The sequence below is a fragment of the Myripristis murdjan genome, chromosome 7, assembly GCF_902150065.1.
Source record: "Myripristis murdjan chromosome 7, fMyrMur1.1, whole genome shotgun sequence".
Lineage (NCBI taxonomy): Eukaryota > Metazoa > Chordata > Actinopteri > Holocentriformes > Holocentridae > Myripristis > Myripristis murdjan.
In genome coordinates, this window is record NC_043986.1 from 34,055,423 (window position 1) to 34,071,403 (window position 15,981).

The 15,981-nt window shown below is 38.9% G+C and overlaps 1 protein-coding gene across 1 annotated transcript in view; it reads right to left on the bottom strand.

Annotated features, from left to right (window-relative positions):
• Positions 1-14,273, bottom strand: part of LOC115361472 (MORN repeat-containing protein 1-like) — a 75,014-nt gene extending 60,741 nt beyond the window's left edge. Inside the window, exons 1-6 of the mRNA XM_030054842.1 lie at positions 14,170-14,273; positions 12,844-12,942; positions 10,779-10,889; positions 9,893-9,983; positions 8,232-8,319; positions 2,732-2,828 (exon numbers count right to left, since the gene is read on the bottom strand). Coding sequence (XP_029910702.1) covers positions 2,732-2,828; positions 8,232-8,319; positions 9,893-9,983; positions 10,779-10,889; positions 12,844-12,942; positions 14,170-14,251 — 568 coding nt within the window. The 5' untranslated portion in view covers positions 14,252-14,273. The remainder of the gene's footprint in view (positions 1-2,731; positions 2,829-8,231; positions 8,320-9,892; positions 9,984-10,778; positions 10,890-12,843; positions 12,943-14,169) is intronic.
• Between the last annotated feature and the right edge of the window lie 1,708 nt (positions 14,274-15,981).

Genomic DNA, 15,981 nt, shown 5'->3' on the forward strand with positions numbered 1-15,981 from the left:
AGAAGGTATATGCAAGAGCAGAACAGGTTGGACACTTCTTGTCAAATGATTCATGAGATTGCAATGCTAAATTCACCAGAGGAAAAACAATGAAAAATTATATGAATATTTACAATCTAAGTGGAAAAATACAACACTGGATCAAGCAGTGTGGGTGCTATAACACAAAACTACAAATGTGATTCTTGCTGAAGCCATTCTTGGAAATACAGATTGAAATATATTCTGCCATAAGTCCTCATGCCACCTACCAAATGTAAACTGCATATGCTTGCTGAACATTTTGAGTTGGTTGTTCTGAAGTCAAATGATCCTTCATTCTTTCATTGTTTTGGCTTGGTACGTAATTATCATTAACTCTACAGAGATAGAAATATATCTTATTTGATGGAGGGAGACCATCGAAGGTTATGATATTGTAACCCTAGTTCTGTAAGTGCAGTCTGCAGTCGAGCACTTTACTGGACTCTGGGGGTAATACTCTCCTCCAATCATACACATGGACTAGCTCACTGAAATTAGCATAAACACAGTCCGCTAATCAGGACAGGCGGTGTACCAAGCTGCCGGCATCTGTAACCATCTTCTGCAGAGTCTATAGGTAGTGGGCTATGCCTGTGCTTATACTAGGGTTACAATATCATAACCTTTGTTCTATCTCACACAGGCTCCTCTCTCTAGTACACTCTGTGGGTACAGTGGGTGAAGGCTGATGTATGAATGTCCAGCTGCAACATTACTGCCAGACAACAGCCTCACTGAATCCTGACCGGCTACAGGTCAATCACCACAGCCCTCTTATTTTTACAGTCTAGAACAGTTAAGTGGGAAAAAATAAGGGGCCCTGTCACTGGGAGTATGACATCTAAACATTTAATATTTGATGCAAATGAAAATATATCAGAGTGCCTAGGGGAAAACCACCTCAAATGAGGGTCCTGGGTTAAATGCAAGTCAATTTGGGGACCCAGAGTATGAAAAAGTCTGAATACCCCTGCTATGTTTAACCACTCATTAAGCGCACATCAATCTGTGCCCTTCTCTAAGGGTTTAATGAGAGTGCACAAACTGCAAAAAAAAAAAAATCTGATGTCTGTCAAACTGTCAAACAGTAAAGACGGAGCAGAAAACATTTCACAGTATCTGCACAGTATTTTACAAAACGTGTAAAAGTCTGTGGTTAGTTAGCTGTAACTTGAGTTTTAGAATTGAACTTAAAGGAACAGTGTGTAAGACTTAGGGCTCTAGTTTCGCAGACCGGGCGAGGCGGGGGTGCAGTGCAGCTGCACTTCACCAACTGGGTGTGGCCAGGTGGATTTTGCAAGTTTGGCACACCGTGCGCCGTGGTGCAAGTACTGCGCCGTTCCTCCTACTGGTGGAAGGGAGGAGAGAAGGCATGGAGTGGGTTTGACACAGCCGATTCACTTTAAACCAATCAAATGAGCCCTTGTCCTCGCCTTTAAAATGCGCTGCGTGAAGGCGTAATGAAAGTTTACACAATTGACTTGGAGGTCACAGTGCTCCCTTACAGGGAGCGCTCACTGTGAGCTTTTTTGCTTTTGCCATCAGGAGGTCATGACAGTGTGGATACCTGACAGAAAATGACACTGAATCCACATTTTTGCGCAGATTTGGGCTTTTAAAGGCAGTGGTCTTAAACTTTTGATCAGCTGATGAACAGCCTATTTCAGTTTAATGGTTGTTTGCAATCAATTGCTTACTCATTTTTTTTTCTTTTTTTTTTGCCTCACTCCCATGTCTTCTTTTTGCATTTTGAAGCTCTACTTAGAACCTTCTTAAAATCCAACAGTGCAAAATGTAAATTCTTTCAATTTCTCAACTGGTCTTAAATTTTGGATCAGGAGTGTATAGTCTGTGACACAAAAAATTAATCATTAGGATTGAGACAAAGCTGCTGAAAACACACACACACACACACACACACACACACACTCCATCACACAAAACTGCACACATGCTCCCTTTGCTTTGCGTTGCATTGACTCATTAAGAGAAGCAGACGTCAGAACAAAAAAAAAAAAAAAAAACACTGCTGAAGAAGTGCATATAAAAGGCTCGTAGGACGTTTAGTTTTAACAGGATTTCATCGTCTGCAGCCTAGCTCCTCAAGACAGACACTGATACATATCCCTGGCTTTTTTTTTTTTTTAGGTAAGTGGGCATAACATACAAATATGTGATAAGTATTATATATGATCATATATCATACATGATAAGTAATATATTATGGTAAATGTCAGTAGGCCTATATGCTGTATACCTGTGTATGCTAACCACTACACCACTGACTGATCTGTATATTTGGCTATGTTAAGGCTGGTATATGGTAAATGCCCTTGGCCAGAGGTGGGTATATGTTGTATAACTGTATATATGCACCACTACACCACTGAGTAACAGTAGTACTTGTAGTAGTAGTATTGGTGAGTCATAAACAGGATAGAACTTGCATGTCAGTGAGTTAGTACATGACAGGCCAAAAGTGGGCTAATCTCAGCCTGATACTGAGGTAACACAGTATACTGTCCTGTTAATTGTACAGTGATAGAAATATATCAGCCTGTTCTTTCATGGATGGAGGCTATCATCCTGTTCATAGCAGTAGCAGTCTAGTTACAGTTGTCATAGTTTCTGTTGTTTCTTCCAAGGACATGTGTGACCACTATGCTTGACATTCAGTTTTAAACAAGCAAAGCAGCACTTCACTCACCCTGAGGTCTCCCATTCATCCATAGACCTTCATAGATGATTCCAGAAGCATGGATCATCATCCCCTGGCCATTGAACAAGCTGTTCCGCCACTGACCCTGCAACAGATAAGGGGGTTTGAGGGGTCACTACTTCTACTGTTGTTTTGACTAGTGTTCATTTATAGTGATACGATGGAAACTGCCATGGGGTACTCATTGGGGAGAAAACAAAAAGAAAAAATAGCAGAACTACTTTTTATTACACATCACTATGGAATAGTCATTTCTACTTTGTAAAATCACAGCATTCTGTGTACCAAATTTCTGAACAACAGCCATTGTTATTATAAATAAGTGACCACTGCAATGGAGGGCGACATCATTCCTTTGCTTTGCATCGGTCACCCTGATCACCCTGTTACAACAGCACATTAGTGCCAGGGTAGAGAAAAAAAAAATATGGAGCCAGAGGAGAATTTCTGAGATTAATATTGTTAATTTAAACAAGACTTTGCACGGTTGGATCAGCCTCACACTGCAGTCGCTGCTGTTTGCCATGTATCAGGCTTGCAGCTGATCACTTCATCAAATTCTACTTTCAATGGGATTTAGGAACAAGGGAACCCAGAATCACCAGATTGTTTTCTTCTGAATCGGCCCAAGTCACAGCAACGTCTCTTCAAAGTCCAGATGCTGAGGAGAAGATTGTGATTCTGGGATAAAATCACCAGGATTTCCTTGTTACTAAATCCCATAGGATAATGTGTGTGTATGTACGTATGTATGTGTGTGTGTGTGTGTGTGTGTGTGTGTGTGTGTGTATACACACACATACATACGTACACACATCTATATATATATCTATATCTATCTATATCTATATCTATATCTATATATATACAGTATATATATATATATGTATATATATATATACATATTTTTTTTTTCCAAGATTATTATTTCACAGATTATTACCCACTTCCATCTGCTCTGTTATTTTTTTCCATGCAGTGGCCCTAACATGCTGTTGCACCCTGTTGAGGTTTATTTTGCCAAAATGACAGGCTGACTGGACATAATCCTTTATGTAGCTAATCTAGGGGCGTTTTCACACCTATGTTGTTTAGATTGATTGAACTGAACTCTGGCACATTTACCCCCTCGGTGCAGTTCATTTGGGCAGCTGTGAAACCAACAATTGCGCTTAGATGCGGACCAAAACAACTGGACTAAGACCCTGTTGAGAAGGTGGTCTTAGTACGACTACAAACAAACTCTGGAGTGGTTTGTTTGCAACGTGAATATGAGCCAACCAAAATTGAACCCAACTACAAGAAGCAGCATGTGTTTTGGGCTGAAGCAGCTCCCGTAGCTCACGTGTGCAATCACAGACTCATAATACACAAGAGAAATGAGCATCTTGATAGCATTAGCAGGAGGCAGTTTGCAACATAGGAACAAAATTAATTGAGGGTTGACATCGTGCAGAAAGGAAATACATTGCCTTCTTGGTATTCAGCCCAAACAATCACTGCACCAATAGAGAAATGGCAAAGCTGCTGCTGGTGCTTCATGCTCATGTTGGATACTGGAATTCCCAAATGTGTTTGTACAATAAAGTGAGAGAGGAAAAAAATATCCCCAAAGTAAACACTTATTACGACTACACAGACTATAACTGTCACATATTTGCAGACACTGTAAATCCAAGATTAGACTCAGTTATGCAATAGCTTTAGGTGAAATTATCAACAATTAAAACTGTTAACAAGGTGTTACCAAAGATGGCAATGAAATCTATGTTGGAAAGGTTCCACACTGCTGAAGTGTCTTTGAGCAAAACAGGGAATACCCTGAGCACTGAGTGGTGATATTCTATAGCATTGAGTTTGGAGTCTAAGAGAGTCACTTGAGAAATAGAAAGAAGTATCATCACTGAATGAGTGAAGGAGAGCCATACTTCAGTAAAAATGCTGAAGCCTGTGCATTACTCGTGCTGTATGTGAGGGGCGTCTCTGTGTGTGTGTGTGTGTGTGTGTGTGTGTGTGTATGTGTTCATGTTTTTGAGTGTGTGTTTAATCGAGAAAACAAAAACGAGGGCAGAGGAAGGAGAGAACAAGAAAGAGAATGTGCAAAAAGGGGGGAATGAATGAAGGGAGAAGGGGAGAGAAAGAGAAAAAGAAAGAGACTGTCAAAGTCAAACAAATGCAGAGGGATCAATGTGCAGACTGCGCCTGGCATATCCAAGGGAGCGCCAGACTCAAAGCTCTTCAAGCCAGCACTTCAAAGTGGTGACACGTCCATTAGAATTTCTAATTCTGATCGCATCGACAGGCCTAGGGCTAAGGCACAGGCACAGAATGGGCTAAGAAAAATCTAGGCCACTGCTAAGAGAGGAAGAGAAAAAAGGCACAAGAGGAAGATAGATACTGCTGTGTAGGTTTTTTTTTTCTTTCTTTTTTGGCTCAGGTAAACCCATATGTGTCATCCTGATAGCAACCTTAAGTTTTTAGATGGGTCCCAAAAAGTGCAAACATTTCCGGGCAAAGTTATCTTAAAAGGAGATACTTTGAGATATTAGCCATGTTTTCAGGGAATGGTTTCTATCCTTATACTGTAATAATTCAAACAACAGGCTACAGTTCAACGGATGGTTGTCAAGAACCATAATAACAATACAATACTGATGTTTTATTACAGATTTTCACACTCTTTAAATTTGGCCATTTCCATGACCAAAATTCCAAAACATCACAAATATATTATTATTATTATTATTTTATTATTTTTTTTTTTTTTGGACATGACCAGTGATTATCACATGGGGGAGTCAATTCAGTAGTACATTGTTAGAATAAAGAAAATATATGAGGGACCATTTTAACATTTTCTTCTTTCTGGTTTAATCTCACCACAATGTGATAGCATGACATTTTAAACAATTTAACCCTTGATGTCACTTGATATCTTCCAAAAACATGAAGGAAAAAGGCAATTAGCGAATAAGCAAGAAGAAGCCAAAAAACATCTCTTGATTTAAGGGTCCCTATAAAGCAAAATCCATTCAAATGGGGGTCCATGGTTTATTGAAAGTCAACTTGGGGGTCTAGAACATGAAAAAGTTTGAAAAGCCCCAACATGAAGTGTTCATAGCAGATGCCTGTGCAAAAATAAATAAAGAAAAGAAAAGAAAAAGAAATAATAAAAAAAACACCATGTGAAGGAAAAACAACATGTTGATGATGGGTCAACATAAAAAACAGCTTTTTCACATCTACATAGCCTCAGGCTAGTAATACATAGTAATACACCTGATGATTGCCATTGCACCTTCATCTCCACGTACATTAAAATCAATAAGCAGCTTTTTAAGTTTGGAGAACGTGTGTGTGTGTGTGTGTGTGTGTGTGTGTGTGTGTGTGTGTGTGTGTGTTGGGGTTGCTGGAAATCTATGGGACTTAGGGCCTAATCTGCTTAGGCACTTCCTTGTCGGCTGGGCTAGAGGCTGGGACTGAGGGGAGTACGTGCTGGCTTACTGGAGCTGTCAGGAGTTTCCTGTCACCACTACTCTACCTCTCTCTACCTCTCTCTCTCTTTCTCCCCCCTCTACTCGCTGCTTCCTAAGCCTGAGCCTCTCAGCTTTCCATGCCAGTGCAAAATCAATGATACTGATTAGCAGGTTCAAGTTTGGGTCATTTTACACAGTCAGTGTCTTACTATTCTGATACCAAGAGGACATGTTTTTTCAAACAGTTTCACCTGTAATTACACATAATAGATAAACATAATACTGGATAGATAATGGATAATAGATAATAGATAGAGATAGAGATACCTTTTTGGCCTAACATAAAAAATGATATCATAAATATATCTATCAATCTGTGTTGACGTAAGTAGGCACACGTCCTTTGTCTGAAAAAAAAAAAAAAAAAAATCCAAAAGGGTGCAGTAAACTCACTGACAATGTGTCCAGGGACCACAGACTATTTTTTTCATAATCATAATGCCATCATAATTCAATGTTAATAACAAATGTGTTGAAATCATAGATGTAAACGAAATTCTGCAGCCTGTCAAAACTGACGCTGTCTGTGTAGAAGCAGAATACGACTCGTCAAAGTTGTATCGTAGTTGATCATCTAATGAATCTCTGAGTTATACTGGTATATACTAGTTCATGTGGAGCAGCCCTTTCAAGTTGATCTTATTGATTTTTGTAAAATAACTGACATGCTGACGTTTGCTTTTATTGAAACAGAAGCATACTTCTCCCCCTACACACCATCAGTGGGTTAAGGAAGTTCTATATAACATCAAACTTGGAAACTCAGAAACTCAGATTCTCTCTCATAGGCTTGATAAAAACACTCCAAAAAACCTGGAACCCTTTTCTGAAATATACTGATCAGCTCAACTGTTGAGCTGAAGCTCAACAGAAGACGATTGAACACCCATCCCATCTTATTCATTCATTCATTCATTCATATTTTTCTTTTTTCCTGTGTTTCATGACTGACCGTTGATACAATGTAAAAAATCAACTGTTTGTATTGTACTGACTGTTGGAAAGACGCTAAAAACTGAGACAAAATCTGAACAGAAATGAACCTTTGTTGACAAAAACTATGATGAAATATCACATTTTCCCCACCACATGAAAAACACCACTCTAGAGCTCAGATGGGCAAATGTAATCATTGATATTTAGTACAGTACAAAAACATAAGCTAGATACAAAATACAAGCTGCTATAATGATGTGGAGTAAACGTGTATGTAAATGTCACTAACATATAATTTAATGACAAATTCACAGAGAAAAAAACTGGGGAAATGATTCAGAATAGAAGTTTATAACCCAGGACTCTATTCAGCAAGTCTAACATAAATAGAAATACCGCACTAGTAAGTACACTTGATGTATAATGGCTGGGCTGCATGGATGTGTGTGTGTGTGTGTGTGATGCCAGATTATTAGAAAGTGTCCATCAGCTGGTTATGAGTCAAACCTCACTGAGCCTGCAATAAAAATACAATAGTGCCTCCAAGTGGCCACATATGTGCATGACAAACCTCACATTGGACACGAAACCTAATTACCTAATTTTCCCTCAGGGATCAATAAAGTATTTCTGATTCTAATTCTGATTCTGAAAGTGCAAAGGGGGTAATAAGAAATCAGTTCAAGTGCATTACATAGCAGCCACTGTGTTCATCATTCATTTGTAACAAATCATTTGCTTTGCACCAACTATAACACACACACACACACACAATATCTGATATATATATATATATATATATATATATATCTGATATAAAAAAATAAAATAAAACATTCACAAATGAAGCTCAGTGAAATGAATTTGTTAGATACAGACGTATTTCTATCTATTTGTAGATACAAAAATGTTCAGATCAGTGGTCAAAGATCAAAAGCACAAAAGTTTTTTTTAATTTATTATTATCATTATTATTTTTTCCCCTAAACCCATGTAAGATGGAGATGTTGACTCACCTCATAGAGTGAGCCATCTCCAAAGTGCATCACTCCATGGCCTTGCTTTTGGTCCAGAAGCCAACCTCCTTCGTAATGATCCCCATTCCTGAAAAATGTAGAGAGAAACCTTGCAGGGTTTGACAAGGACTCACATTTTGTCATAAGGCACAAAGAAAGTTACATTTTTACTTTCTATTGTTATACTGTATTATATTGTTCTATCTATCTGTCTATCTATCTATCTATCTATCTATCTATCTATCTATCTATCTATCTTAATTGGGAAATGGCTTGTCTTTAATTTCTTTAGCATGTCTTCAGTTTGGAAACATTACAAGAATACCTGAGGCCACCTCCATTTGTGACAGAATGGCTCGTTCTAAAGAGCTCGCTGAATTCCAGCGTGGTGCTGTAATAGTGATGTAATAGGATGTCATCGCTGCAACAAGTCGGTTTGAGAAATTTCTTCCTTCCCAGATATTCCACCATCAACTGTAAGTGGTACTATTGCAAAGTAGAAGCATTTAGGAACCACAACAACTCAGCCACCAGGTGGCAGACCATGTAAAGTTACAGAGCGGGGTCGCCGAGCGCCGAAGCTCATAGTGCGTAAAAGTGGCAAATGCTCTGCTGACTCTATAACTGTACAGCTCCAAACCTCCTCTGGCATCAACATCAGCACAGAAACTCTTTGCTGGGAGCTTCATGGTATGGGTTTCCATGGCCGAGCAGCCTCATGCAAGCTTCACATCACCAAGCACAACACCAAGCAATCTTAATTCTTCAGCTCACCGAGACATTTTGGACAATTCTCTGCTTCCAGCTTTGTGGGAACAGTTTGGGGAAGACCCTTTTTCTTCCAGCATGACTGAGCCCCAGTAGACAAAGCAGCTCCATAAAGGCATGGCTGGCTGAGTTTGGTGTGGAAGAGCCCGCACAGAGTCCTGACCTCAACCCCATCCAACACCTTTGGGATGAACTAGAATGTAGACTGTGAGCCAGGTCCTCTTGTCCAACATCAGTGTCTGACCTCACAAATGCTCTTCTCGATGAACAGGCAAAAATTCCCACACACACAAAACTCTTGTAGAAAGCCTTCCCAGAAGAGTGGAAGCTGTTCTAGCTGCGAAGGGGGACCAACTCCATATTTATGCCTATGGATTTAGAATGGGAGGTCAGAAAAGCTCCCGTAGGTGTAACATATAGGTGGCCCAATACTTTTCCATATAATGTGTGAAGGCCCAACTAAAGCCACTGACTACTGTGAGACAGAGAAAAAGTGCAGTACCATATAGTCTCATCCTTCTTGAATTTGTCTACGGGTTTCCACACACCATGATGTGTTCACTTGAACTCAGAAATTAGAGTTTTGGAACTGCAAATTTCTGACCTGCAACAACATTTTTTTAGGCTGCCCAAAACTGGGGTGGCAGTTGGGGCAGCAAGGTCTTTTTTAGGATGGCAGCTGCCATCCCCTAGATCAGTCATTGTCCAGAACATGAAACAGTTTGCAAAGTCTGCTCTGCTCTACACTGTTGTAAATGATTCATTCAAGTACATAAGTATAATGACTATTTTGTAGATAGGTTAGTGGATAGAATCTTTATTGTCCAGCAAGTGCAAATTTGCCTTTGGCTTCACAATTTAAGAAATATAGAAGACATAATAGACCTGTATACCTGTATTGCATCTGGCCTTCACCATGCCTCTTGTTTTGATAAAAGGATCCCTCATATGTCTGGCCATCCTTATCCACAAGAGAACCATGGCCTGTTGATAGAGTGAAGAAAAAGAGAACTGACTTTCTGTTTGCTTAAAATTGTGAATAATAAATGTCATTTATCCAACACTATCTCCAGCTGAAATAGTACAACAGCACGGATCAGGATCTGGTACAGCTTATGGTCCCCTGTAGTTGACACAAACATTAAAGTTACATTCACACAAAACAGAAAATTGAAGCAGAGATCCAACAGAGTGGCCTGTGAAATGCTCATAGAATAAACCATTCCATATACAGCATGAAGTCGAATTCTAAAAATGATGTTGCTCTTTTTATGTATATTAGATATTAATCCAGACAGTCACTGCTTTAATATATTAATATAAACTGAAACTGTGGTTGTGTCATTCAGTTTTTTTTTTTTGCACTTTTGATGATGTTTGTGCCAGTAAACAGCTCTGAAGCTGCCTGTGTCACATGACCAGAGAAACCCATGTGGAATAAGAATTGAGTACACACTTCCATCTAACCCAAACGAAAACAGTGTGGTGCACTGCAACTTTTCACCAGTGGGTAAAAATATACTCAGATACACTATTTGTAACAACGTACCACACAGCACTGATACTTGCATACCTTTGCATGTATCACCTTTGCATACCTTTTTCAAACATGAAAGTTAAAGAGGTGGAACAAAAGCAAGAAGATGCCTAGAAAATGAAGTCTCCTGTACCCCCTCTGCCCAACAAGAAATGCTGTAGAAGAGTTTTCAGAGGCAAAACATATCTGGGTAGCACTGCAAAGCTCTGCAAAAATGTTGTAATACCAATATGGTTACATACCATCTCTTTGGCCATAGGAGAACTGTCCTTCATATCTCTCACCGCTGGCTTTGTGCATCACTCCAAACCCATGGAGCTCCCCTTCACTGAACTGACCAGAGTAAGACTCCCCTATAATAATAGCACAAGTAGACAAACAGTTATCATGTCAAGTTTTTGTGCTTCTCTATTTAGAATCCATTTTGCTTTGGGGCTGTTTTATTCATTTGTGATCTTAGAATTATAAGGTTTTGTCATTTACATGAATTTTGGAACATATGCTGTACTCAGATGGACGTACTCTCCAACTGTGCCAATTCGTCCAGCTATGTATTTTTTTTTTTTTTTTTAACAACAATTTCAAAGCCCAGATGGGACCAGATATTTGTAATCATCAACCAGAAAAGTCACCATGAATTTTAAAAATGTTACATTTTTGAATGAATTTGATTATCTATAAACAAGATGTAATAAATGGAAATGTGTAAGGGAAAAAAATTGCTTCCAGCATTCAGACTTCTTTATTGTTTGCATGGTCAGATGATTGCATTACCAGGCGGTTACATTATTGATTTCATGGTCCTGCAATACATTCACAGACCACCAGGGGGCCACGGACCACCCGTGGAATCCCCTGGAGCTGTGCAATTTTGTTACCATTCTGGCCTAAAATATTGCTATTGCCCTTGCCCATCAAAAAGCAGTCTTACCCCAAATACCCACTACCATGACATCAAATGCTTGCAAATGTTTTGCTTGAAAATTCTGGCCACTTGGTGGATGTATAGCTGTACTGCTTCAGTAATACCAATCAAACACACATGAGCATTTCATGTTTTGCTGCTTGCACTCACCACCTGAAATATGTGTAAAAGTAGACTTCTCTACACTAAAAGTAGTGTATGCCTGCTCTAACTGAAATTAATTGGGAGAGTCCGATGCCTATGAATCTCTTTAAATGGGCATTCACAAATGGGCCACACCCCAGACATAATATCACCAGGTTTTAATTCCTTTGCTGCCTGCTAATATTAATGCGAGAATAGGGCCCAAAGTGATGTAATTTATCTTTTTGTTCTATGCACTTTCTCTCAGTCTCCTGTGTCTACTTCAGTCAGTGGGTTTATGTAATTTAAAAGAGACCTAGATACTGGATTGGGGATCAGTTTACTACAGAATGTAAACACTTCAATCGGTCTAAAAGTCTTCTTCTTCTGATCATTAGCCGAAAATCTTCATCAGATGCTGACATAGGCTACTTTCATCAGTAAATCGTTTCTTTGACTTGGTCACGTATACTGGGAAAGCAACATTAGTCCAATTCATATGCGGTACGTGCTCTACCAGGTAAATTTCACCACAAATTAATTAATTAATTAATTAAATAAATAAATGGGACCAGAAATGCAAGTAGCTGTTTTAAATTGTTTTTAAGCATCTTTGGGTTGATTTTCCCTTGAAATCCTTGACACTGCCATTGGCAGAGTGGCCACAAAAGATTTACCCACATTTTACATTGCACCAAACATTTTGCCAATCATGAGAGGGTACAGCATGCAATAAAAATCTGAATTTTCAATTTTGAATTATTGGCTTTAACACCCACCTTATAATGTTCTGCTTTTGCAGCTAACAAAGTCGTCATGCTTCATAAATCACAGAACTGATACCTGGCTGTGTAAAGCAAACATTTTCCCGGGAAGTATTTTCTGGCGGAGGGATCCACCCAATTTCAAGTAATCAAAACACAACTGTGCTGCTGCTTTTAGGAAAACTAATGTGGATATTATGGTGTTGGAATACTGGTGTGAAGAAAGTTTGAAGTTTCTGAGAGTTCTTTTTCATATTGTACTGAAAAAAATGGAAACCGATGGCTGGGTAAAAGACAGGAAAAATTGTATCAGAGTTCTAAAATATGACTGCTCACTTTGGAAAAAATGATCAGAAATGTAAAGTACATATATTTTGTAGCTAATATGCTAAACACATATAATCACTGGTATGATCCTTTAAGAAGAATACATATTGTGAGCAATGTATGTATTGGCATCAATGAAAAGCCATGTGAAAAGCCTCACTGTCTCACCTGTCGTAGCCCAGTATCGATATCCATTCCCTTCGATTTCGCCATGCCTGAACTCACCCTCGTAGTAACTTCCATCTCTCATAAACAGCTTGCCTTGTCCTGGACAGAAGAGAAGAATACCCAAGTTACAGACAGATATGGCACGGGGATAATAAGGATCTCACATATGGTCCCCAGCATAATTTCACATCTTATTTCTGTAGCTGTGTGTGCAGGGTGACTTCTTCTGTTGTCTTTCCACCTGTTCGCTTTATTCAAGGAATTTACGACCTTTTCACCGTTTTGAAATGTTGCCCACTTTAAATTGTTCTTGTTCTGGTCTTATGGATCACTACTTTTGTTTCTGTTTTTATCAGAATCAGAATCAGAAATTTTTATTCATCCTGAGGGTAAACTGGGTCATGGGGAAATTGGGTAATTGGGTTTTTTGATTTTATGTCTTGTGTTTTTGATATTTCTATCCTAATATATTAAAAAAAAACTTTGAATTACCTTGTGTGTGAAAGGTGCTCTACAAATGAACTGGCTTGCTTGTTTACTTTCTTACATATAATATGGGATGAAAGATTAAATAATATACCAATATTAATAATACTGTGTACTGAACACGCAGCAATGACCAAGCAATTTATCTGTTTAAATGATAACTTCACACAGCAACATTCAGTGTCTAGTGTATAAGTGCCTTCCAATGATCATGGGAAACACTGATTTGTTCAAATCCCACTCCTCCAAATGTTATCAGCCTGACAGAACCCAATGAAGTTCTAAGAATCAAAGAGCCGGAACAGCTCTTTAAACATCCCATGTTAATATGCTGAATAAATAAATGAATAAATGTATACCTAAATAATGACAAAATGCCAAAGCTGCTGATGGCGCTTCATGTCCATGATGGATACTAGATTGTTAGATAGTTACATAATAATTAACTGGATGACAGCATTATAATTCTAAACTATCAGTTTGTCAGGCAATTTGCAAAGCAACAACACACCAGTTATTCTTGGATCAGTAGACAGTCAGCAATGAGACAACAACCATTAGTGTGACTTGCAGTGAAAACTAACACTACAGTACCCTTAGGAATGAATGTCCCTCTCAACCCCAAGTCACCCCTGAATTTTTCTGAAAGAATTCCTGGTGTCAGGAGGAAGTGAGAGTGGCTTCTAAGATGACAAAAAGGCGTCATGTGAGGTTTTACTGTAAGTCCCGTTATAGCAAGCAAGGACAACAGACAGCCGGCTGGTACAGGTCTCTCGTCTCTAGTAGCTACAGTAGACCTACTCTTATTTCCACAGAGAACATAGCTAACAGGTCACTCACCGTGCTTTCTTCCCTTGTTCCACTCTCCCTCATATCGGAAAAAGCTGTTTGCATACACATAGCGGCCAAAACCTAAACGCATAAGGTTAAATTGTTAAGTTTATTAATATGAACAGCACCGTGCTACTGACCGGTGTAACGTCTCGGTGCGACATTCAGCATGACGTTAGCAGTTAACACCGACTAGCAGGCCTACAGTGACAAACAGCAGTACAGTTCTCATGCGTTTACCGTGTCTCTTTTGGTTTCTCACATCTCCAACATAGTATGGAGAGTTTGGTTCTTTGTTTTCTACTACTTTTTCGGTGGCCATTGTGCCCTCGATGCGTCCTAAACAACAGTTGCTATGGCAACCGACTGTCGCCTGGCGAGGCAATCCACTAGTTCTATACCAATGATTTAATATCTGCAATATACTTGTAATATCTACAGTATACTTTAATATATATTTAATATATGTAAATAAATAAATAAATACAAGTCAGCCAAATACAAGTAGAAAAAAAAGACTCTGTATGTATATGTGTATATGGCATATACATATATACATACATGTATACATACTATGTGTGTATATACACACACACACACACACACACACACACACACACTATGAGGGACGAAAAATGACAAAACAATAAATAAATGAATAAATAAATAAATACGCATATAAATATATAAATGCATAAATAATTAAATTAATAAATATTTCTACATTTATTTATTTATTTATTTCTGTTTTTATTCATGCATTTATTTATTTATTTGTGTATTTATACATTTATTTATGTATTTATTTATTTATTTTTACATTTATTTATTTATTTATTTATTTATACTTTTATTTATTTCTACATTTATTCATTTATTTATTCTTTCTTTTATTTCTACATTTATTAATTTATTTCTACATTTATTTATTTATTCCTACATTTATTTCTGTATTTCTACATTTCCACATTTATTTATTTCTGTATTTCTGTGTCGTATGTTAATAAGGTGGGCGGTTCTTACATTAGTCTTAAGCACGATTGGTTTGTGGGTGTGATCCTATCCACTGCTACTACCTGGACTGGCAGTAGCAGTGGATAGCAGTGGACTAGCTAGCTACTAGGGCATTAACAACGCCAGACTTTTCAATGTTGTCGACGTTACGTCGACCCGTCAACACCGGGAGATTTTTGGGGGGGCTAGCGGGGCTCCAACCGGAGGGAGGGAGGGGTTGTAGTGGAACGCCGACCGGGCGACCGGGGGGGTGAGGAGGCTGTGGTGGAGCGCCGACCGTGTGTGTAGTCGGACTACTGGAAGTAGTCGGTGGGTGCATGATTTACCACATCATTCGCCAGTGACCTTAAATCACTGACGATGGCTCTCAAAACACTTTCCATTGCGTTTTACACAGTAGCTAGTAGGGCATTAATGTAAACATCGACCCGTCGAAAGTCGAAGAAACACACACACACCCCCACACACACGGTCGGCGCTCCACTACAACCCCTCCCTCCCTCCGGTTGGAGCCCCGCTAGCCCCCCCCAAAATCTCCCGGTGTTGACGGGTCGACATAACGTCGACGACGGAGTTGTTAATGCCCTAGTAGCTATCTAGTCCACTGCTATCCACTGCTACTGCCAGTCCAGGCAGTAGCAGTGGATAGGATCACACCCACAAACCAATCGTGCTTAAGACGAATGTAAGAACCGCCCACCTTATTAACATACGACACAGAAATACAGAAATAAATAAATGTGGAAATGTAGAAATACAGAAATAAATGTAGGAATAAATAAATAAATGTAGAAATAAATAAATAAA